We start from the raw sequence: 22,816 nt of genomic DNA, 5'->3' as shown, positions 1-22,816 counted from the left end.
AGGAGGAACTCGGTTAAATAAACCATGTCGAATCTGCCTACAAACTCCGGTTCATGACAATTGCATCACCGTTGGAATGCACCACTGCCTGATCTAAGTCCTGCTGCACGCGAACGATCACGTCATAGTGTCATACCATACTGGACGGTACCAATGTTCAAATCAGCTTTGAAATTGGATCGTTTTTCGCAAACATTCAGAATTCAGCCCAACAGACTCATATTGGGACCTCTTAATTCCAAACAAAATTCAGAAGATCAAAACTTTTTAAAATAAAACATAGAAATAGGAAGATGTTTTTAAACAAAAAATTCAAAACGCCAAAAAATATGATTTGCAAGGTTCAATCAACCAAGAAACCTTTATTAATAAAAACGAAAACAACAAGAATAATAATAACACGACCAGAATGGACGCACATAGGACTTAACGCAGCTCCAGGTACTGACAGCAATTTGAATGCCTTGAAGAAGAAAACATGGCATGTTACAGCAATCAGAAGGTGGCATCAGTTAAATTTTGGTGCTCTTGGAATCGGATATGGACGCCATTTTACTCCACGACGCAATCTGTGCTCCGAATCTCTGATCTTCTTTCTGTGTCCATGGACTAAAATGATTTTGTTCATTATTTTATTTCCTGGATGATAGGTTGGGTGGCTTGAATCTATTGCGTCCAAAGTTTTCATGCCTTAAACTGGTCCGACCATGTTGATGGGTTCCCAACCATGAAAGTGGAAGAGGTCAGGACGACGTTACTCTTTGCTTGAATTTCAAGCAGCATCGTGTCGACCCACCCTCATGTGCCTACAGAACTCATAATTGCAAACGTTTTTTTATTGAAAGGCTGGACTCAATTAATTGATCTCATATGAAAGCTTAGACCATATCTTTTTCAGCAAGTGTTTTTTGTTTTGAAAAGTTACGGGATAACCTTCTGCACCTGATAGAAAATTGCAGAAACAATCAGTCTCTGGTAAGTCGGTCACTGACCTTAACTTGGATGGAACAAGAATTTTGTTCTCGTTTTGTTCAAAACAGCTAGTAACACTCACTCAAAGAAAGAGGTAACAAGGATGATATACCAAACCTAGAAAGGACCGCAGAAAGTAATTCGAACATATGCGCCAGTTTCATGAACTCCTTTTTCTACATTTCCTGTAATTTCATGTGGAGTCCTACTAATCTTAGAAGACTGAAGTCCTGCATTCCATCCACATACTTTCCTCGTCTTAAAGAAGGCAGCAAGCACAATGGTGAAATCAGTATTCTAAAGATCACCTGAGAGACATCGATTAACAGGCAGACTACAACGCAGATCCTGTACATGTAGGGAAAGCAAACATGTGCTAAAACAGCCGTATGCCATGTAGAGACCTGGACAAATCAGGAACAGAGTGGTTCGCTACACAAAAAGTTTCCCACAGGAAAATATATCAATTCTAAATAAGAAGACATATACATGTGTTGGAAAATCAAGCTCACAAGAACAGCTTACAAAACTTTACTTACAAGAGCTATTCTTTTAGGATAATTTTCCCCCGACTGCTTCCTCATTTCCATCGCCTCTGCCACCCGATCATTTGACACATTACTTGAACTGCTTTTATAGCTTCCAGATTGTAAAAGAGGCAAAGATACCTCTCTGTATTGTCTGTTTTTTATAAAATGTTTGTTTTCAGATGGAAATGAGCATCCTTCTGATTCCTCTGCTGCCGCTGTTGAAAGTGGGGGCTTGATGAGCATGCTGCCAAGACCAATCTCAACAGAACCAAATGGAGTTTCAGAACCGAAAACCAGAACTTCTGACAATTCAGAGAGATATGATGATTCTTGCTCGTGAAGAATGTCAGAGAGCTCTTTCTGGAGCTTTTCTACTGAAGTTGGAGTTGGACGTTTAAGGGATGTTCTCTTTCTAGACGGAATTTGGGTGTCCCAGGCATGTGATTGTACAGAATCTGAAGAAACCATATTGAACCCAATCAGAATTAGAACGATCATCGAAAGTTTATACATGTAACAGGCAACATCCATTTAAAAAATGGCATCAAATAGACCCAATTGATCTCAGAATATGGATGAAACCAATCAAAATAAAAGCTGGTAGGAGATTTTTTTCAGTAAGGAAGAAGCACTATTTATAGCATAGGCCCAGAATGTTCTTATCTGTTCTTTTTATTGTGATATTTCAGCAATCCGCCAATTCCATGTGTGCAGAAAAATCTGCGGTGCTATTACATGATTTGGGAATGGCAATGCCTTGACTTTCCTTTCCCATAGAAAACTTGAAATCACAATCTTAAAACATGAGGCCATTGTAGAGCATTCAACCAGGTGCATTATCCTCTCATCCTAATGCTACCAATGAAGGAAAAAGGAATTCCAAAATGAGACGCCAACCGGGACGTTACCTCTTTACAAGTTATTGTGCTTTGTTTTTTGTCAATTATAACCATCAACTCTGCACGTCTTCCAGCTTTCAATCCTAGGTTTCACTCTGCTACAGTGATGGATATTAAGACTGATATATTTTATTTAGGGGTCAAAATTATGAAAGGGAAAAATATTATTTCTCGATCCTTTCAAAAAAAAGGACTTCCACATAAAAATTTTGTGCATCCTTCACTTTATTTCAAGATTTCTTGCCTTTGCTATACCATCTGTGCCTATTGATGTCGTATACATCGACAAAAGTGGCTAGAGTCTAGACTGCTATGACATACAAATGGTTTCAAGTGCCAGGCATACTTGTTGTGCAGCAGGATCATTTCCTTGGTAATAGGTTATCAAAGCTAGGCTCCTCCAACTGCCAATGAAACATGAGTCCAACCTACATCACCAGCCCACATCACCAATAACTAATCATCTCTTTGACATGCCAAACATATTGAAGTGAATGTGTTCGACCACAAAATTGAGGCTAGTATAGACCATCATCATCTTACCCTAACATGGTTATTGCCTTTCTTACATGCCACATATGCACTGCATCACAGCAGACGAGTGGCTACTCTTGCTTGGAATCAGAAAAAGCTACTGTTCCAGGTAGAGGAAAAACCAGCCTGAACCAAATAAATGTACATTCAAGGTATAACATCCCTAATTGAGATAGATCAAAGATGTAACTATGATAAAACAACTAAAAGTCAAGTGGGCAATAGATCTCTCTTCCAATTTATGTAAACTTTACTTCATGCCAACAAAATTACTAGGTAATGCAAAACATAATTAAAAATGCTAATAATCTTCATACAACAAGAGGAAAACGAATCTGGAACTCAACTTTAGAAAGTAGAAACTGAGCTCACAATAAACATAAAGAGCTACCAAATGGGAAAAATGAAAGCAACCATTCAGTTTGTGAGAGAGATTTTCCATGATGCTTCTACGAAGAACCATGAATCATGTAATGCTGTCAAACTAAAGACTACTGACATTTTAATGCATATAGGCTTTGAAAAGTAGCAAGGCCACAAGATTCATCAACTAATCTATCTATAAACACATGTACATAAACATATTCATGTATATATCATGTTCTTATACAAATGGCAATGTTCCTTCATATGCCCAAGAAATTGTTATGCCTACGTGCATGCATAGATGTGCATAGCCATGTAGATCTTGTCCAGTTAAAATTTGTGGTCATAATTACAACAAAATTTAGATGTATATGTTTAAGTTTCTTATCCATGAATCGTCATTAGTATGACCTAATAAACATGCATTACTGGGACAAAGTTCATGTCTCCATTTTCCAATCCCATAGCATTAATTGGATAACCCAATAAACGGGAGCAATCATTAGAAGAAAATAGCCATAAGATGGATATATTTTCAGATGGTAAAAGCCTAAAAGGCCAACCCTTCGTTTCCCAAAAAAAAAAAATGAAACAAGTCCACCTGCAGGTTGATCAGAGGAATACATTCTCAAGAGGCAAAATGAAGAGGGAACTAATGAGGACAAATTTAAACATAATTCTCATGGAGAATCAATGAAATTGCTTCAAGATATGCAGATTTAAATAAATATAAATGTCTTTCAGTTTCACAAGTATTTTGATGCATAGACACTAACATCAACCATATTGCAACAGCTATTCTGGATCACCTGCAATTTCATTTCCATCTGTTCTGTCAAACTGGGTAGAACTCTCAGAATATGATATTCCAGACATAGAGCTAGACCTGTTTCCTGTGTCTTCCTCGATACTTCCTTCAGGTGTGTCTTTCTCGTGGATTGCTGGTGTGGCTTTTGGCTTATCTCTGATATGGTTACCTACAAGTGAAGCTTCTAATTTGGCTTTAGCGGCATGCAGAAGTCTCAACTTGGTACTGTTTAATGGCCTAACTCCTTCATGGTTGCCTCTGTTTTCAAGTTCAGTGGCTGAATTTCCACGAGCATGCAATGGAGCATAGTTAACCAGGGTGCCCTTTGTCCTCCACCTTGATCCACATGCATTACATAGCACTGGCTTGTTCGGTGGTCCATTCCTCCACAATGGAGTGCCTGCTCCATTACATCTTCTTTTTTCAGTCAGCAGCTAATGAGGGCATTTAGCTCATTGTAATGAATAATGTCTATGTATTAACATCCAGTGCATCAAAATCAGATCCGGATGATAGCTATATAATATACCATATCGATAGGTAACATCTAGTACTTTCAACTGAATGTGATTCTAGAATAATGGCATGAAAGATGAAAAAACGACAGACGTAAGGTGTCAATTACTTGGTTAACATGCACAAAAGCTTACAACACCGATGCAGTTGGACAACTTTCTAGGCTTTCACATGGCTGGTGCTTAAGAAAAGAGTGATGAATGGCACCATATGCCCCACTCAGGATTTAGAACATTCACTGGAAACAGAGAGCCAGAAAACGCCCTAAGACAGGTAAATGGGAACTGGAAAACAACAAAAGAACACTCCATACCAACATTTCAACATTAATGAAAAACAGACCTATCATAAATTCTTTCAGCATGCAAGCATCATATTCATGCAGACATGCTTACTTATCGAAGTCAAGTGAGAAACAAAACCAGTACTCAAGGCATGCAACCAGATAGTGTGGAGTTAAATAGAACCCCCACTATTTTCGAAGCTTAGTAAACAAAATGAACCGCCATAATAGGGGCACAGAAAAGGGATCATGCAAAATATTTGCTAATAATATCAAGCATGCACTAGCAAAGGTTCCTAAAGTATGACTGAAACTGAAAGCATGCACGAGAAAATAGGCTGCATAGGAGATGTCATAAGCGTTATATCAACATCTTGCAATGGAACATCGTAATTACAAGATGACGAAATTCCTCATGTAAACTACTAACGCACTTTTCAATAAAGAGAAAATAATGATTTACAACCAGCATACGATACAGGAATGACTGAATTCAGCAGTCGGATACAACGAGAGTTACGAGACACTCCATGCAGTGAAAACAAGTTTCCTAGATGTCAATATGAAGAGACAACAATAGCTTAAACGCTTGTAAGGTGCAACTATTATAGCTGTATCTTACATCAAAAGTACTCCTCACGACCTAGGCAACAATACAACAAGAAACGAATATAACTTAATGCTCCTTTGAATATATATATATATATATATATATATATAGAGAGAGAGAGAGAGAGAGAGAGAGAGAGAGAGGGGGAGAGAGAGAGAGAGGGGGAGAGAGAGAGAGAGAGAGAGAGAAATCCAAAAAGAAAAAAAGGAGAGCAAGAAAGCATTCCACTCCTCAGCATGAAGCCCTCAGAAAATAAATGTTTCCAATGTGGCCCTTGCATTCGAATAGATCGTTCTGCGGATCATCGACTCTCAAGCGTCGCAGAAGCAGAATTAGGAGCAGCAGCAATTCAAAAACAAGACCTTCCTCCTTAAACTAGAAAGGAAAAGCAGAAAATTCCAACACTCACTTGCAACCCCACAATGGCAGCAAGGACCTTGTTTGCCCATGACGATCCTATGGAAGTGCTTCTCACAACGCAGGAAGCCTGCCCACTAATTATTGCACCAAAATACAACGCCTCCTGAACAGAGATTCCAAATTAAACGCGTTAGAATAGACACACAACGTCACGAGAAGAAGAAGAACGAACAACCACAAGAGAATGCCCACAAATGAAACCATAAACTCTTGAAATATGTCAAAGCGAGAGAAAAGAAAGTAAAATGGAATCTTCGAACACAATCAACAATTACGAAAAATAGAACAAAACGGGAAAAAATGACCAAGCAGAATTGACGATTACTAACTATTTGTAGAACGTGTTGAATAGGATAGAGGGAGAAAAGAGCCAAAAATGAAAGTGGGTCAGGAAGTTCAAAGGATTGTCGAGCCAACTTTTCCGCTCTTTCCCCTCTTTGTTCACCTAAAAGCAAGGTGGCCATCATTATTCGAGTCCTTGTCGTGTTCAAAAGCCATACTTAATTCTCCCCACCTCCCTCCCTCCCTCTGCAGTAAAAGTTTAGTTTGAATTAGAGTCAAGAGCCTAACGGGAAGGGAAGAGGGGCCAGGGCTGCCTTCCTGGTTACAACTTACAAAAAGACGAGGTGACTCGACCATATTGAAGAACAGCAAGTAAAATTTCACTGGAGGAGTAGAAACTTCTTCAGCCAATCTGACCAAGGCAAAATTTTGAATCCAAAACTATAGAAGACGAGAAAGGCCAAAAGTTGCAAAACGAATAAATAATAAAAAGGGAATGAACACCAATTAATCACCCTTGAAATGGATTTTGCTGCAAATTCCACTCCGCAGGTAATCAAGGTAAGTTTCAGCCAGTAATTTCGTTTTGCCCATTTTTTATTCCTCCTACTTCCACAGACGGCAACAATCATCTTATATATATCATTGCTTTGCGAAGTTTTCAAGACCAAAGTTTTAAATAGCTTCAACCTTAACACCTGTAAATCTCTCAACCTGCTTGTGAGCCGACGAAAATTTGGTGAGTTAGCGCGAGGACATTGAATGAGGACGTGGTGGATTGAGTTGGTTTAAGATCTTGACTCATGAAATGCCAACATAAAGTCTTCTCCACCATACTCAGGAACCGTGGACATGGCAATCGTTCTACATAACAAAGAAAAGTTATCTACCCTGTTTTCCCTTCATCCAAACTATGTTGCACCAGTGAACATCGTAAATTTAACTCTTGACTTCATCTGAAAAGAATCTTAAGTTGGTGATAAGACTGAGCTCTTAGTTGACTTGTCGATGTGAGTGGTAGACTGAGCTCGTTGACTTGTGGATGCAATTACTTCGATCTTACATCCTCCCTTTAGTTCTAGTGATTAGGAACCAACAATTTAAGAAGCAAACCAGTTGGTCTTTGCAAAACCCTTTTTTTTTTCACAAATCTGGGTTTTTGAAGAATGGCGTCCAGCCACCCGTTAGTAATTGGGAACCAACAATTTAAGAAGCAAGCTTCTTAATGTGCTGCTTTTGGAGAGAAAATTGCCGAGATGTCAATGTGAAGGCCGTTAACGTGCAAAGTGGCAATGCTGGGATTTGATTCAGGGTCTTCACTATAGTATTTTCCAACTACCGGCATTCCCACTCCCAGGTTTGACTGGGTGTTACCAGGATTGGTCTGGAGCGGCTCGAATTAAGCAATTTGGGTGGCAGACTGATCTGATTTGATGGTTATATTTAAGAGTGTCATGTTTAAACATTTTTGGTTTTTTTTTTTAAAGAAAAAGACAAAGCCTCGTGGTCAAGGCCCGCTTACAATACCGAATTTTCTTTGTTTCATGCACAAATAAACTGCGTATGTGCCATGGAGACACCTTGATACATTTATTATTTATTTTAAAAGAACAGCAATCTATTTATATATTGCGTACCACTGGGTCTGAATCTGTTTAAATGTACATTTTTTTTTTGTTATAATAAAAAAATAAGTTGTTTCTGTGTCAATACGTTGATAAGATGAAGTATCTTAAATGCAAATGATCACACATATTAGTTCTATCTCCACAATGAGGCTAGCAACTGGCAAGTATGGTCCGATCCAATATAATTTCTACGATCTTTATCATAATATCTCGAATGTATCGTTATTTCCAAGAGACAAAACGCCTAAGATCTGGATCTCTAAACAGACCGAAGATGTTTGATGATCATACACCGGGCCGTTCATGACTCAGATCATATCCGACCCGTTTCATGCCCTTCTTCCACTTCCCCATTTTCAAAAGTATCTTTTCTTCGAATTCACATTTGCCATCACTCTCGAACCACCTAAGCGTCAAGCCAAACGAGGTGCAGCAGAAAGTGAAAAAGTTTCAGACGTTGAAGGAGAAAGTGAGGAAAAATTCACAAAGATATAAAAGATGGCAGTAGACTAGAACAGGTCCTTAACTTAAAGATGATTGTGGGATTACTTGCTTATTTTCTTAAATTCACAAAACCTTAAACCCCTCCAACCCCTACGCGTATTAAGCTTGGAGTCGACAGGAGGCGCTTTCTGTGAAGCCTCCGGTTCCTCCATTCCTCCCTCCCGTTGATGCCATCCGGCGGAGCTCTACCTACTTCCGCCGGAACCCTCCTCCTCGTTGCCTCCATCATCAAGACCCTAGCCCGCGGCGGCCCCGCCGACCTCTGCAAGTTGACCTTCCCTCTCTCCGACGACCTCGTCCGCCGCGTCCTCCTCCGCCGCTCCCTCCAGCCTCGTAGAAAGCTCGATTTCTTCCGATGGGCTCTTACCCGCCCGGACTACGATCCCTCTCCGGAGGCTTTCTCCCTCGCTGTTCGCACCATTTGTCGCTCCCCCACCTCCGCGCCTGTTACTGCGGCCCTTTTCGACGACGAGCTGCCATTGATCATCCGCTCCATGCGCGGGCGCGGCCTCGCGCTCGACCCCCAAACCTTCAGGCTCCTTATCGGTGCCTCCGTGCGCTTCGGAAAGTTCGATCGTGCCCTCGAGGCCCTGGACGACATGGAGCGCTCCGGGGTTGGCCTCGACCCTGGGGTCTATGGCTCCGTGCTGGTCGCACTGGCCAGAAAGAATCAGATCGCGGTGGCGCTGTCGATTTTTGACAACGTCCTGGCATCCGGCGTCGCGATTCCTGATAACCTGGCCTGTAACGAGCTCCTTGTCGCCCTACGGAACGCGAAGATGAAGGACGAGTTCAGACGAGTTTTCGATGAGCTGATGAGTAGGGGTTTTAAGCTCGATAACTGGGGTTACAATATCTGCATTCATGCGTTCGGGCGCTGGGGGGAATTGGGCGTCTCAATGAAGCTATTTAAGAGGTTGAAGGAAGAAGGGCGGCAGCCAGATTTGTGTACCTATAATTCTTTGATTCGTGTTCTTTGCTTCGTTGGTAGATTGGATGAGGCGTTGGTTTTGTTCGATGAATTGAAGGACTCTGGGCACGAGCCAGATGTGTTTAGCTATCGGATCGTTATCCAGGGTTGTTGCAAAGCTTATAGATTAGAAGTTGCAACCAAACTGTTTGACGAAATGCAGACGAGAAACTGTAGTCCTAGTGTTGTAATTTATAATTCTCTTATTGACGGGTTGTTCAAGGCGAAGAGATTAGAAGACGCCTGCACATTTTTAGAAAAGATGATGCAAGATGGGCTGAGGCCTACCTGTTGGACTTATAACATTTTGATCGATGGGTTGTTCAAGAACGGGAGAGCAGTGGCTGCCTATTCGCTTTTCTGTGATTTGAAGAAGAAGGGGCGGTACGTTGATGCCATTACTTATAGCATAGTGATCTTGTATCTTATTCGGAATGGGAGGATTGAAAGCTCCCTTCAGTTGGTGGAAGAAATGGAAGCTAGAGGGTTTGTGGTTGACTTAGTCACGCTGACATCTATTGTAATCGGGCTTCACAAATATGGTCTCTGGGATCGGGCTGAGGGGCTAATGCAGTACGTTCGGAATGGTAGCCTGGTGATGAATGTTCTCCGATGGAGCTCGGAAATAGAAGCCGTTATGCGATCACCACAGGATAGAAGTAAGGATTTCAAGCTTATGTTTCCTACAGTTGACGATGCAGACGAGATTTTGAATCTGATGAAAATATCTTCTTCCGACGGAAATTGTGGAACTAGCTTCGGGAGCATGTCTGAAGGTGAGCTGCATAATGCGATGGTTGGATCCAACGGATGGACGTCGTCTTCCTATATGGAACGTCTTGCAGGGGAAGGCGAACATGATGGCCTTTCTCAAGAGTTTTCTGCACTTAGAGGACGGCGAGTTAGGGATAAGGGAGTAGAAACCTTTGACATTGACATGGTCAATACATACATGTCCATCTTTCTGGCGAAGGGGAAGTTGAGTTTAGCCTGTAAGTTGTTTGAAATCTTTACTGAAATGGGCCGTGAACCAGTGAGCTACACTTACAATTCTTTGATGAGCTCTTTTGTCAAGAAGGGATATTTCAGCATAGCATGGGGAGTTTTGGTTGAGATGGGGGAGCAATTATGTCCTGCTGATATTGCAACCTACAGTGTGATCATCCAGGGATTGGGGAAGATGGGTAAAGCAGATCTTGCTTGCGCTGTTCTTGAGCATTTGCTGGAGAAGGGCGGGCATCTTGACGTTGTCATGTACAACACTTTGATCAATGCACTAGGTAAAGCAGGTCGCCTGGATGAAGCTAACAACTTATTCAAACAAATGACTGTAAGTGGCATCAACCCAGATATTGTCACATTTAATACACTCATCGAGATCCACAGCAAGCAAGGGCGAGTGAAGGAAGCCTATAAGTTTCTCAAGATGATGTTGGACGCAGGATGCTCTCCTAATCATGTCACAGACACAATTCTTGATTCTCTAGAAAAAGAAATAGAGAAAGCGCGGTATCAGAAGGCATCAATGAAACGTGGGGATTTTTCTTGAATAACAGTCGGAAACTCGAAGCGACAATTACATGAAGTGCTTTGCTTTTGTGAGATCTTACATTAACAGGTATCATATGTTTCTTTGCTAATGAACAAGCTTTTTTATCATTTTGCATGATTTTTTGGAGATGAAGCATGACATATGTCCATTTACCGAGTGGTTTCAATTATGCAGGTCTTGCCATCTAGAAAGAAGGCACAAACACAAAGGTTTTTTCATGGTAAAAAAAAAATGTTATTCTACATTCCTGCGGAGGTCCCTTTTGGTTTAGTGATAACTCATGATCTTATGTTCATTGTTTATACAGTTTGTTGCTTACTTCGAATTCATGTTTTTGCTATAATTATGGCCTTAATACTACTTTCATGATAATTATATTTGTTTTCTCTTTGTAGGTTTTTTGGTGGCACTAAATCAGCAGATGATTTGTAGCCGCTATCACAAGGTGCTGAGTAAGATTCCGTTGAAACTGTTGGAAGGTGCATGATTTAGCTTGACCGTGAACCATGCAAGGTGGAAATTACCAACTTACTTGTCAGACCTCTTTCAAGTGTGTACTTCACAAGCTGAGCAGATTTGATCAGCGAGATGCTTGGTTGATTTACTGGCACTAGATACGAATAGTTGCATAAGGGTGGGGAATGCATTCCAGCTATATTTGGAAAAATTGGCAAAAATGCCATTCTTATGCTGCCATTTCTTCGTACAGTGTTCGTTTCGAAGAGCTTCAGGCTTTATATCTATATATGGAAGACGGCTTCTAGCAGGTTAAATTCCTGAACAATGTCCACTAATAATTTGGTTACAATCAACGACACATCATCTATATGCGCGTGCATTGGGGACAGGAAAGCAACGGATTTTCGGATTGATGTCACGATGCGGGGTTGCTCGATCACTTCGAAGATTGGTGGAGAACTTCATCCAGCCTCTTGATATGATTAAGCAAACACTGTTGAAAGTTGTTCAGGTACAACAATTTTTTTTTTCCCGTGGACTCAATAAAGTGGCATATGTAAGACTAACTATAAACTTGAGAGGCATCAACTATCACGGCCTCATGAATTCGTGAGAATGTAATATTGAGTATTTAATGAACTAATGTAATATTTGTATCATTCTCTAGTAATGAATTAGTTGGATCGGTAACAGCCTTTTTTTTTTTAAATGTCCAGTAACTGCTCTGGAAAAAGAGCATGATTTCCCGTGTTTATGAGCCGTCTGGTTCGTGTGAAGGGTGCATAGAGAAGTTACTCCCTGTTGCGAAGTTGATGATCATGAACCTCTGCAATTAAGCCATTTCCATTCCTGTAATGACTTCTGCCATGGAGGATACTCAAGCCCTAAAACGCTGTTGATTAAGTAGGCGTTTAAAAAATTCTAAAAATATAGACTGTACAACAAGCTGAAAACTCCATATACCATCTGAACGGTGAGCACCTTGCAGGGTGATTGGATGTGGCTCCTGAATGGGAATCTAACGGGGAAGAAATTCATGAGCCGATTGCTCGCTTTGCCAAAAACCAAAATTTGAAACTAAATAAGTGACGCTTTAGTCACATAAATATTGTGCAGAAAAAGGGTTTTTCTTTGAATAATCGTAATTTACAGAGTGAGTCATACTAAAAGCACAAACCCCTTTGACCAAACGAAGACATTTGGCCTAATCAAGCTCCAATGAACTATAGATTAAATGGCACGAGGGGCGGTCTAGAAACCGTGGAAAATGGTCTCTTTCTCATCCTCTCTCTCTCACACACACACAGACACAGGCACATGCAAACAAAGAACAGAGTCAGAATCAAAATACAAGGAGAGATAATGGAATGAAAAAGGGAAGACTTCAGTGTGATCGATTGAAAAAGAAAGGCTTCTAATTTGTAAGCCAAAAACACAATGGATAACGTGATGAGCTCTTACGAATCCATACAATGAAGCTCCTAACTGATCCCATGAACTGGTCACAAACAATTTGAATCAAAGGCCAGCTTGTCCACCAGCCTGGGATAAATCCAAATAGCCAAGAGTGGGATAAGTCCAAATTGCCAAGAGCGTCAGTCTGGTCGCACCAAATGAATGGCCTGATTACAATAGGAGACGGAGAAAGTAAAAGCAAAAGAGCAACAGATATCAACTTTTTTCACGCATTTGCAATGAATATACTGATGCCAAAACTATTACAAAAGCAGATAACAATGCTGAACCAGCTGTGACCACCGACACAAAAGATGCATGAGATTCTTTTCCTCTCGGCACCATCCATAGTAGTATGTCCTCCCCTGATTTTGAATCCAAACTGTACAAGGCCCATGAATAGGAAGCAACTTGGTGTTTGCATCTTATCATCATATCTGGTGAACCAATTTCAACAGTTGAAAAACTGCCTTCACCGAGGGGCTGCAATCAATTTGCCAGTTTAAAGCCAAATCATCAGTTACTAAAATGCATCTTTAACATGAATGTGACACTGCAGCAAAGTTAATAAAACGTACGGGATATCGTGCATGCAGCGGTAGTGTTACAGTTGTTCCATGCTCCCTGCTGTTGCTATCTGAGACATGGTTAATCTTAACACGAACCTCCACAACAGACTGGTTGGAAAGAGCAGATGGCAGTTCAAGATTAGTATCTCCAAAAACAGCAGCATCCATAAACACTGTCATAAAAACTTTCTGTTAGGAACAAGTTTAGGTGGTATAAATTCTGAAAAATCAGATGAAATTCTATCTCACCACCACGTTGAACAAGCCTCTGTAGCTCGAAAGGATCTGCAAAGACTCCCGGTCCTAATCTTTCAACAAGCACTAGTTCACATGGCTGTCCAGGATGGTCAGTAACTAGGTTTGGTTGGATCTGATATTTTATAGAAGAAACCGACTGCCGATGAGAACCCTCGCCCACTAGAAACCGCTGAAACTCTGTTAATTTGAAGGTTGGCTTTATGCCAATCTGCCATTCACCATTTGAAATATCGCACAATTCCTTGGCTAGTTGTCCATGAAAACCATAATCAGGTAGCTTTCCATATTTTTCCAAGAAACAGCTTATCACGAACTCATTACGGCAATCGATGCCGCAGAGGACACTCCTGTCCCCAAGTTCATGGCCTACTGCAAAAAGAGATCCATGCCCCTGCAACTAAGAAAAGAAAAATCAGCAGATGAGGTTGAAAAAGGATAACTTTTCAATGATTTTGAATACTCTCTTTGGATTATACACGATGTCTGAAATCTATCATTCCCCGTTGAGAATCATAGAACGAAGTCACGAACACTGACAGAGACAACAGCAGTAGAGGAATAAGATCGGAAAAAAGGAAAGACAACGACTAAACACTGAAGATGGCCCCATAAAAGAAGAAAGTTAAATGTAGATAATAGCCTCTCATACCAACCTTACTGAACCAGGAAGGCCTGATAGTGTTCGAATTCGTGTCACCTATGAACAAAATTAGAACAATGCACAAGAGTGCGGGCGTTTTGATTCCAATAAGGTGGTGGGATTTCATAGAGACTGCAGTAAAATCAAAGTTAAATTACAAAAGGAAAAGAAGCCCAAATGCTAATCAAACTCCAACTGAACAGTACAATACCTATTACAGATGACCTCGCCGATCGGGCTTCCGCTGATTTATAGATTCAGCACGAACATGCCATCATCATTGATCAGAAGCCCATCGCAGCTCCAAATGCACTTTTCCAAATCCTCAACGATCGAGTCCCTACCCAAAAGAAGAATGAGAGAAAATCTCCTCGAGACATTCCAATCACCCCATAACCAACGTAAAAGTCACAGAGAAATCTAAGATGAGGAAATAGCCAAGCCCCGAACCAAAAAGAAAGAGGTTTAGGGTCCCAGGAAGCACGAAAGGTGTTCTGGTGCAAACCCCTCCCAAGAGAGGTTGAAAAATTACCCGCCGGAACGACAAGCGCCGCCGGAGAGATGAGGGCTGCCGGCAGTGATTAGTTAGAAAATGGGAGAGAAACTTAGGGGCGTAGAGAGAGCACGGGCCATCGCCATCCTCTTCCTCTCGCGGCAGCCTTACCGCAGCGTAAACCCGCGATCAGAAAACTCACCGCAGCCGCCCACCCTCACCACAGCAACTCATCCTCCAGAATCACTGTCACCTTTGCCATCACATGGAGAGAACGGAGACGGCGAAAAATCCGGATTGGCGGAGAAATCACAAAAACAGAAAAAAAAAAAAATTGAATGACCAAAATAATAGGTTTCATGTGAAACAGTGGCGGTCAGGCCGAGCCATTTGATGCTTGTTCTTAAAATTTCTTTATTTTTAAATGAACATGTTTAATATATATAAAAGTGTCCTGAGAGGAAGTTTGATGGTATGGAAAAATACTGTACAACAGGAAACATGTTTCAAATTTTTTAAAATGATTCATATTAGAGAGAGGAGGCAAGGGATGAGGGAGCGCGAGGGCGAGAGTGAGACCTTGAGCGAAATCTCGTTCTCCCCTTCTGAACCTCCCTCCCCCAAAGAGTTTCACATCTCTACGCTCAATCAATACACAAAATAACTTAGTTCTTTGCGTTTCCAATATTTATGCATTTTCAAACTTGCTATTCCTGAATTCATATATGTACTGTAGATCCCCAAAGAATACAGATCTGGACCGGAATTCTTTACATGTAATAGAGCTTTTAATTTCATTTCTGCAGCTTATAAGTTTTCTCTCTGCAGAGCATTGTTGCTCAAGTTCCCCCAAAGTTTTCCTTACGAAAAAGAGCTTCTAATTCGTCTCACTTCATGATAAACAAGCTTGTGCTTCATCAAGCCAACTGCAGACACCACCAGGCGTGGATAAGTTGATGGCAAAGCTGTGAGTGAATGAGCAAAAAATTCTAAACATACCTAACTGGTCACTCCCCCAAACTACAATGCAAAATTTTTAAATTATTCATCATTGTCTGTTGCCAGTGGCTGCTTCTTGATCAGTTTCTTCTTTTTCTTAAATTCCTAAAATGCTTGAGCGAGAGGGAACCTACTGCCCGAGTGCGAGGCCGAAACCGAACGTCGTCTCCTTCTTCTCCTTGCCCTTACAATCCACAGTTGTTTCATAATATTATGGGTGGTACATTCATAAACTCGAGTTTTTGGCAACAGACAATTTTCAGTTCAGCCCCAAAAGTTTACATGCATTTTTAGATGGCTGGTGTCTTTAACAGAATTACCTAGATGCCTCATAGTTTTTGATGAAATTGCAAAGTAATGCTTAATTTCCAATGATTCCGATTTTTATCTTTCATGCCTAACAAACTGAGAAATTTGTTTCAAAAATATAAAACCAAGTCCAGCAAGCAAACAGAAAGGGATTTTGATTCGAAATAAGTTTTTGAAAACTTGTTTCTCGTTTCCATATTTCCAAAGGATCATCACTTACAAAATCAAATCCGTTCGGGTCCAGTACGTGGGGTCCATTTACACCTCCGTATCATAAATGGCTCGGCACCCGTTCGCCCTCCACTCCAGTGAAGATCGTTGGCCTCCCACTCTCTCTTATCTTCTCGAAATTCGATCTTGGAAAAGACCGAAACGCCCTTCACTATTCATTCTTCCGAAGCGTCGAAGCGCTTTCAACACCCTTCACTGTACATTCTTGCGAAGCGTCGAAGCGCTTTCAAGAAGCTGTAAAAACGGTATTTTGGAGATCATTTTGAGGGTAAATCAGTCCACCAGATCCAACGTTCCCCTCTGCGATTCCCCGCCACCGCGCTTCGTTCCTCCTCTCCTCAGACTGCCATGGCGTCGGTCGCTTTGTCTTCCCTCCGACCCGCTGCTCCAGGGACGCCTGAACTTCTCTACGGACTAAACCCGACGAGTCTTCGCGGCTCGTGCTTCCCGAGTTTCCCACGCCACGACGAGTCCAAGGGCTCGCTGAGTTTGTCGATTGATATCCCACGTAAACGGGGACCGTGGAGGACGGCCGCCTCTCTTTTTCCGTTCTTGAAGAAGAAGAAGAAGGACACGGATGCACTCAAAGAAGAGCTCCTGGAAGCCATTGCTCCGCTTGATCGAGGTGCGCAAGCTACAGAGGAGGACCAGAAACGGGTCGATCAGGTTTGCTTTTTTCTTTTGCTTCTTTTTTTTTTTTCAATCATTTTTCAAACTTTCTTCAGATGCACCCTTAATTCTTCGATTTTCTGGATGATGGGAAGCGGTTGTGGCTCCACGGTCCTCTTAGTGGTTAGAGAGAGCCTGGAGAGGACATTCTTACATGTTGATGGAAATGTTCTGTCCGTTGCCTCTTCTTTTTCTTACGCCTATTTCTCGTCTTAAGGTCCACTGTACTCATCACCATGCACAACCTCGTAGTAGTATTTGAGAAGCTGGTCCAATTTATGTATCATGAGAAGGTTAAGTTACCTCTATTGGTGGTTGTGACTTGTGAGTTATAATGGCTAAGCCAAAGGATTCTCTCTTTCATGTGGTGGGCTCTGAAGCGTACATGACTATCATATGAATCAATTAAATTTTCTTTTTCACTTTCTTTCTATTTTGGCTGTGGCAGATTGCACGAGAACTAGAATCAGATAATATGATTAAAGAACCTCTCAAATCCGATTTGCTTAATGGAAAGTGGGAGCTCATTTACACAACTTCAAGTTCAATTTTGGCAAGGCAGGTGAATTTTTCTGTTTGCTTTTCATCATTAGATTTGCATCTGCTCAGTTACTTCAACAAGATCGCCTTTCACTGAAGCTTGGCTAATTGCCTTTTTCTTTATGCCTGTTGACAGAGACCAAAACTTCTAAGACCGAATGGTAAGATTTACCAAGCTATTAATTCTGATACGCTAAGGGCCCAAAACATGGAAACGTGGCCATTTTTCAATCAGGTCATTTCTCTTCTTTTCAATCACTGCATGGTTGCATTATTTTACACCCCTAGGCAATGCGGCGCTTCCTTTTTATTTTCACTTACTCCTAATGCAGCTTTGGTCATTCTAACATACCGTCTTCTCACCTTAAACATCATATAATTGTATCACCATGAATTGTACGTACATAAAATCGATTATCAGCTCTTGTTTCTTCAAGTGAATATTTGGTGCATGGTCTGCTTTGAATTGTGACCTCTGGAGAATAGCATTTTCATATGACATTCTAGGCATTAATGCTCTTACATGTGGTAGTATTGTTTTCTCTTCTTTTCTCTGCCTGCGATATGGGCTATTCCTTTGGCCCTACCCAGGTTCTGAGAGGGTTGATGCATTTGCTTTTGAATTTTCTGTTCAATGTGGATTTCATAGGTTAAAAATGTTAGGAATTCAGCTTTTAGAAGAAATGAAACCACTATTATTCTTCTCAACCACTTGGGCTCATATACAGTTAGTACCCGTGTCCTGTTGGATCTGTTTTGTTAGCCCCAATTTTGTGATATCTCAATTCAGTTTAAAAGGATTGCTGTTGCATCCTCTTATCATTTTCTTTGCTGTATCACTTTGGCTAATCTTTGCTCATCATCTTGGCATTTCACGCGTAAAACTTTGTTATACAAACTGAACCCTGGTTTTCTACAAGGTGATCCTCCCACAACCCAGTGAAGTCATGAGTCAGGAAAAAGAAAAATGTACCAGTGTAGTTTATAAATCTGAAAGGCCACGTTGCTATACGTTTTCATCAAAGACATGGCATTAGCTTCTGTAGTTATGTACTCTGTCTTTTGTCAACTTGATTAAGCTAAAATTAAAGCATTTTTGGCAAGGTTATCATTGGAATTACTCAAATTTGAAAACATTTTATATGATGCACATCAAACTTTAAGCATGTGTAGCTAGCCTGCTTTTTCTTCTTTAAGGAAAACTTATTGGCAGCGTAAGTCTAATGAATGGGTTAATGTCTACAGGTGACGGCAAATTTAGTACCTCTGAATGCAAGGCGTGTTGCTGTAAGGTTTGATACTTTTAAAATTGCAGGCTTGGTGAGTTCTTCAGTTTTCCTAATTGCACCGTCATAAAATTTTTGTCAGTTTCATGGGGATACATGTGTCTGTTTCATTAGCCATTCCTTTGTTCTCCAAGATATGCTTGCAGCTGCATCCCTGTGACATTCTATTACAACTCCAGTGCTAAATCTGGTTTCAGCATATGTTGGTTAATTGGCCTTAATGACGTGCATTATTATAGTAGGAACAAAAGCGACCTCCTATTCTCCTCACAGCGTCAACAGTAAGAACGTTGCCCCTTAGAACCAGCCTCATATCCCAATCCTTTTGCACACAGTAGATGAACAAGCCAGTACTTTGCTATGTATCTGTTCCTATGTTTATAGAGAAACTTAAGAAGAAAAGATGCTTCAGTAGCATGAATGCAGTTGAGTAGCAGATGAATATCCAAATGAGCTCACGAGATGGGAAATGTTCAGCTTACACAATCACGGATGGCGATAACATGTTGCAGCTGTGAATTTTGGCTTATTGAATGCCAATAGATTTTGTTATTTCGTTTGCTTACTGGCTCCATGTTATTTGGCAAAGGTTAGTGAAGCCTTTTGGTTAGAGCCACAATTGCTATCACATAAATGTCTTCTATCGGATCAAGCACAAGCATCCAATCATTTGGTTATATATTTGTCTGCGTCCCCTTGGCTGGTTAAAGTCTGCATCAGGGGGAGTGTTCCTGATGACAGATGAGAGTTTGAGACACATATAGTAAGGGGAACATCTTCATAGTTTCTTTCCTTGTTTCTGTCACGAAAATGCCACATTTTAACATGACTGCAGTGAATAGCTGATAACATCTCTTACACCTTGCACTTTTTGCATGTAATCATGTTCCCTTTCCATATGAGACCTCTATAAATTGACATGTATGCATCTGCACAGATACCTATTAAAGCGCCTGGAAGAGGTCGTGGGGAATTGGAGATCACGTACTTGGATGATGAGCTGCGGTAAGCATGCTAAACCATTTAATTGATCATATAGATGGTTCCTATGATGGTCATGGATGCTGTTTTTTTTTTCGGAGTTTTAGAATTGATGATGAGTTAAGTAGTTTAATATTATACATGTGTGTGTGTACGCCTATGTATATATATGAAACAACTCAAACAACTCTCCCTATCTCTGGGAAAGATTTGCCTGAGTTGTCCCAAACGGTAGTTTGGACCTTTCTTCCACACGCCCTCTTCCTTTCCACAGACACATAAGCCTGTGTCATAACTTTAATTTTCCATATCGCATGGAGATGTCCTTTGTGTAAGAAAGACCTCGGTGGCACTAAGGTCGCATTTGATAGCTTTGGACCTTATATCTAAGACTGCATTAAAAGGTGTGTTTTGGAAAACACTCATTTTAAACAAACTGAAGATTTCAATAACATGGATTTTAAATCCATGCTACATGTTAAAAACCATAGATCTAAGGTCAGATGTGGGCTGGTGAGACCTTAAATCCATGGATTTGAGATCCTAGGGATCTTAGATCTGCAGTGAAATAAACAAACCCTAAGTGATATGATTGGCACATAAATGACGGTGACAGGTTCAATGCAACATGAAAAATAACAATTTTTACTAGGGATTTAGTGTGTATTATTATCATGCATTTCTTTGGAAAGATATCATGTAATGAATGTCATGAAAAATGTAACTAGCAGTAGTTCTCGCCGGTTACATGTGGCTATGATTGGAAAGATATCTATTTTTAAGCTTTCCGTGGGTTGAAACTGTTAGTCTTTGCATGTAGAAAAATATGATCAGAACGTGGCTATGGTTTGCAGAATTTCACGAGGAGACAAAGGAAACTTGTTCATTTTGAAAATGGTGGACCGATCATACAGAGTGCCAACTTAGATTCATAAGGTTGAAGGGATGTACTTTCTGCACGACCTTGGTTCATAGCTATACGAAGGGGGACCAAGGGACCTTGTTCTTTTTTGAATTGGCCGCTTGTATACAGTAGACCTCTATGTTAAAGAGGCTGAAGTATTCTCATGTGTAGTCGATTTCTCAAACTGTTAGCATGTTAACAAACCATATTGTCTACTAAACACCGGCATCAAGGAGTTTTAAATGGTATTAGTGTTGGTGACAAGGTTTCTAGTGGCAAAGTATCTGAAACTTTTGCTTGGGTCTCCAGAAAAAAAAAAGGAAAATTTTTAGTCTCCATCAGTGAACGCTTATATTTAAACTAACCTATTTTGGGTAATCAGCTAAAGCATTCTGACAGCAAACTGATTGTTCCATCTCATTGTTCCTATAGATGGCCTATTGGGAGGTTTGGTGGGGATCGTTCATCTCGAATATTCTCTTTCAGGTGTCTGAAAATGACCAAGGGAAACAGTTTGCAAAAGAAAGTGGAAGTTTCAATGGTCTTCTAACTTCCTGCAAGGGATCTCCATCGTCTCATTTCTTTGTTATGCATGCTCTACTCGGTATGGGTTCCTGCAGGGTGTGCGTTCTTAGAATGGGTTCTTGCAGGGGATGCGGATTGGTTTTGTCCATGGTTGACTGCTGGTGGTATATTTGACTTTCCCAGCGCCGCCTTCTCAACGACTCCAAAGCGAATTCGGTTCCGCAAGGTACTAGAAACCTTGCGCTATTTATTTCTTGAAAAGATCTCCTTTGAATTTGAAGTTCCTATAATAAAGCTATATAACCCAGTCAACTGGTGCCCAAGTCCGAATGTCTACCTTGGCATTTCGAGTGCCTTTACGCTAGTTGGCTTTGCCAATTCAATTGGGTGATTCTACCTTGGCATTCCAATACCTCCTACAAGCCTTACCAGCGTAGTTGGTGGCTTTGTCGCTGCTTTAAGGCACCTTTCTAGAACAAATGGCGTCGTGGTTTTAGCAGTAACCTTTGCTATTTGGAGTCTCCGGTACTATCTGTATATTGTGTTGCAACCAGAGTGTATGTTGTGTTGCAAACAGAGTTGGCAATGCAACTTTTTCTTGGAAACCATATGAAATGCTTTGCTCACAGTTTTCTATGTCGGGATCACTTCAAATTAGTAGGACATGCAAATAATGTTGATCTGAACAGAAAATCAGATTGGATAAAGTATTTCGAAAACATGCGGTCGAATTTGGATTTACATTTAATCTAAAAAAGTATGTGAGGGGGCAACGGATATCTCGTGTAATATAATATGCTCAGATAACTTTTTGCTTGTTCATTTCCAACTAAACATTCAGAAACTATTATTTGGTTAATTTTCAGAATCTGTTCCGGGTACGGTTCATTCAAGTTCGAAAGCGGATATGCAAATACAAATGAAGGTGCTTGACAGAAGTTCCATCCGATTCCAGTTCTATACATTGTCATATCCCACTGAAAGTCCTGGTATTTGCTCTTCGCCAATTCTTCAGGACATACTAAAAGAAAAAAAAAAAATGTCACAAGATTTTCCCGTGGGCGAGATGCGCGCCATGGTTGATGCACCCTCAAAAAGATTATCCTCATCTTCTCGTGTGAGCTAAACGAGACAACCGAGCAATGATGGCACCGTATAAGGCTCATTTATGATCGTACACACATACTTAACATCACCATGATTCAACAGATCGGATCCCACCCCTCCCCTTCTTCCCTGAAATCTCCCTCTCTCTGTGTGGTAGACCTATTTGTCCTAAATGATCTCATGAAATAACGTGCTCTTTCCAGCCGTACCAAATGTATATAAATCTGATGCAGTTTCATCTACGTGAGAGGGTGTGCACGCTGAGCCCCATTTTCACTGCCACTTCCAAGAAAGAGAGAGAAACACAGACATTCGCTCATTCTTCACCTTTTGAGCCTTTCTCCCTTTGGTTCAGATTATTTCACGTTTCGATGTTGCTGCAGTACATTTTTCACGTTGATGTTACAAAGACAGGCAGGGAAGGAAGGCTGCCTGCCTGCCTTTCCTTTCACAAGATACTGAAACATTTTTTTGCTTCTCGAGAGAGGCGTTACCCTCTCTCCCTCTCGGAGTGTGG

At 40.9% G+C, this 22,816-nt stretch overlaps 4 protein-coding genes across 8 annotated transcripts; 2 read left to right on the top strand and 2 right to left on the bottom strand.

Moving 5' to 3' along the window:
* Positions 1 to 1,265: 1,265 nt before the first annotated feature.
* Positions 1,266 to 6,442, bottom strand: LOC116258543 (GATA transcription factor 26-like). Its single transcript, XM_031635722.2, has 4 exons — positions 6,268 to 6,442; positions 5,928 to 6,041; positions 4,111 to 4,509; positions 1,266 to 1,957 (listed from the first exon to the last, which is right to left on the bottom strand). Exons 2-4 carry the CDS (start codon positions 5,965 to 5,967, stop codon positions 1,494 to 1,496), a joined length of 903 nt encoding a protein of 300 aa, XP_031491582.1. The 5' UTR covers positions 5,968 to 6,041; positions 6,268 to 6,442; the 3' UTR covers positions 1,266 to 1,493.
* A 2,025-nt stretch (positions 6,443 to 8,467) lies between these two features.
* On the top strand, positions 8,468 to 12,023 carry LOC116259201 (pentatricopeptide repeat-containing protein At4g01570). 2 transcript variants are annotated; one of them, XM_031636891.2, is made up of 3 exons: positions 8,468 to 10,940; positions 11,049 to 11,094; positions 11,270 to 12,023. In XM_031636891.2, exon 1 carries the CDS (start codon positions 8,520 to 8,522, stop codon positions 10,869 to 10,871), a length of 2,352 nt encoding a protein of 783 aa, XP_031492751.1. In that variant the 5' UTR covers positions 8,468 to 8,519; the 3' UTR covers positions 10,872 to 10,940; positions 11,049 to 11,094; positions 11,270 to 12,023. The 2 variants fall into 2 exon arrangements, with proteins under 2 accessions (XP_031492751.1, XP_031492752.1); XM_031636892.2 differs by lacking the exon at positions 11,049 to 11,094.
* Positions 12,024 to 12,698: 675 nt separating this feature from the next.
* Positions 12,699 to 15,403, bottom strand: LOC116258423 (uncharacterized). Of its 3 annotated transcripts, none has more exons than XM_050078971.1 (6): positions 15,328 to 15,403; positions 14,467 to 14,595; positions 14,269 to 14,387; positions 13,607 to 14,012; positions 13,367 to 13,530; positions 12,699 to 13,271 (listed from the first exon to the last, which is right to left on the bottom strand). In XM_050078971.1, the coding sequence occupies exons 3-6, from the start codon at positions 14,380 to 14,382 to the stop codon at positions 13,005 to 13,007; spliced, it is 951 nt and encodes a 316-aa protein (XP_049934928.1). In that variant the 5' UTR covers positions 14,383 to 14,387; positions 14,467 to 14,595; positions 15,328 to 15,403; the 3' UTR covers positions 12,699 to 13,004. The 3 variants fall into 3 exon arrangements, with proteins under 3 accessions (XP_049934928.1, XP_031491428.1, XP_031491429.1); XM_031635568.2 differs by lacking the exon at positions 15,328 to 15,403 and adding an exon at positions 14,788 to 15,256; XM_031635569.2 differs by lacking the exon at positions 15,328 to 15,403 and adding an exon at positions 14,788 to 15,246 and having other exon boundaries at positions 13,607 to 14,006.
* Positions 15,404 to 16,369: 966 nt separating this feature from the next.
* LOC116258482 (probable plastid-lipid-associated protein 4, chloroplastic) lies at positions 16,370 to 20,873 on the top strand. 2 transcript variants are annotated; one of them, XM_031635648.2, is made up of 6 exons: positions 16,370 to 16,953; positions 17,405 to 17,518; positions 17,633 to 17,731; positions 18,742 to 18,816; positions 19,720 to 19,787; positions 20,618 to 20,873. In XM_031635648.2, exons 1-6 carry the CDS (start codon positions 16,636 to 16,638, stop codon positions 20,688 to 20,690), a joined length of 747 nt encoding a protein of 248 aa, XP_031491508.1. In that variant the 5' UTR covers positions 16,370 to 16,635; the 3' UTR covers positions 20,691 to 20,873. The 2 variants fall into 2 exon arrangements, with proteins under 2 accessions (XP_031491508.1, XP_031491509.1); XM_031635649.2 differs by having other exon boundaries at positions 20,584 to 20,648.
* The last annotated feature ends 1,943 nt before the right edge of the window (positions 20,874 to 22,816 follow it).

This window comes from Nymphaea colorata, chromosome 8 (genome assembly GCF_008831285.2).
Source record: "Nymphaea colorata isolate Beijing-Zhang1983 chromosome 8, ASM883128v2, whole genome shotgun sequence".
Taxonomy (NCBI): Eukaryota; Viridiplantae; Streptophyta; class Magnoliopsida; order Nymphaeales; family Nymphaeaceae; genus Nymphaea; species Nymphaea colorata.
The sequence above is the reverse complement of the archived record's forward strand: the minus strand, read 5'-3'. Positions and strand labels throughout refer to the sequence as shown.

What these genes read in the sequence shown, in the direction of transcription:
- LOC116258543 (XM_031635722.2), bottom strand. Translation starts at nt 5,967, where the DNA reads ATGGGCAAACAAGGTCCTTGCTGCCATTGTGGGGTTGCAA. An exon ending in CTGCCATTGTGGGGTTGCAA is followed by an intron (nt 4,510 to 5,927) that starts GTGAGTGTTGGA and finishes GTAATGGAGCAG; the next exon opens with GCACTCCATTGTGGAGGAAT. An exon ending in AGATGGAAATGAAATTGCAG is followed by an intron (nt 1,958 to 4,110) that starts GTGATCCAGAAT and finishes TGGTTTCTTCAG; the next exon opens with ATTCTGTACAATCACATGCC.
- LOC116259201 (XM_031636892.2), top strand. Translation starts at nt 8,520, where the DNA reads ATGCCATCCGGCGGAGCTCTACCTACTTCCGCCGGAACCCTCCTCCTC.
- LOC116258423 (XM_050078971.1), bottom strand. Translation starts at nt 14,382, where the DNA reads ATGAAATCCCACCACCTTATTGGAATCAAAACGCCCGCACTCTTGTGC. An exon ending in GGCCTTCCTGGTTCAGTAAG is followed by an intron (nt 14,013 to 14,268) that starts GTTGGTATGAGA and finishes TTCTTTTCTTAG; the next exon opens with TTGCAGGGGCATGGATCTCT. An exon ending in CGCTGCATGCACGATATCCC is followed by an intron (nt 13,272 to 13,366) that starts GTACGTTTTATT and finishes AATTGATTGCAG; the next exon opens with CCCCTCGGTGAAGGCAGTTT.
- LOC116258482 (XM_031635648.2), top strand. Translation starts at nt 16,636, where the DNA reads ATGGCGTCGGTCGCTTTGTCTTCCCTCCGACCCGCTGCTCCAGGGACG. An exon ending in GTTCAATTTTGGCAAGGCAG is followed by an intron (nt 17,519 to 17,632) that starts GTGAATTTTTCT and finishes GCCTGTTGACAG; the next exon opens with AGACCAAAACTTCTAAGACC. An exon ending in TACTTGGATGATGAGCTGCG is followed by an intron (nt 19,788 to 20,617) that starts GTAAGCATGCTA and finishes TATGGTTTGCAG; the next exon opens with AATTTCACGAGGAGACAAAG.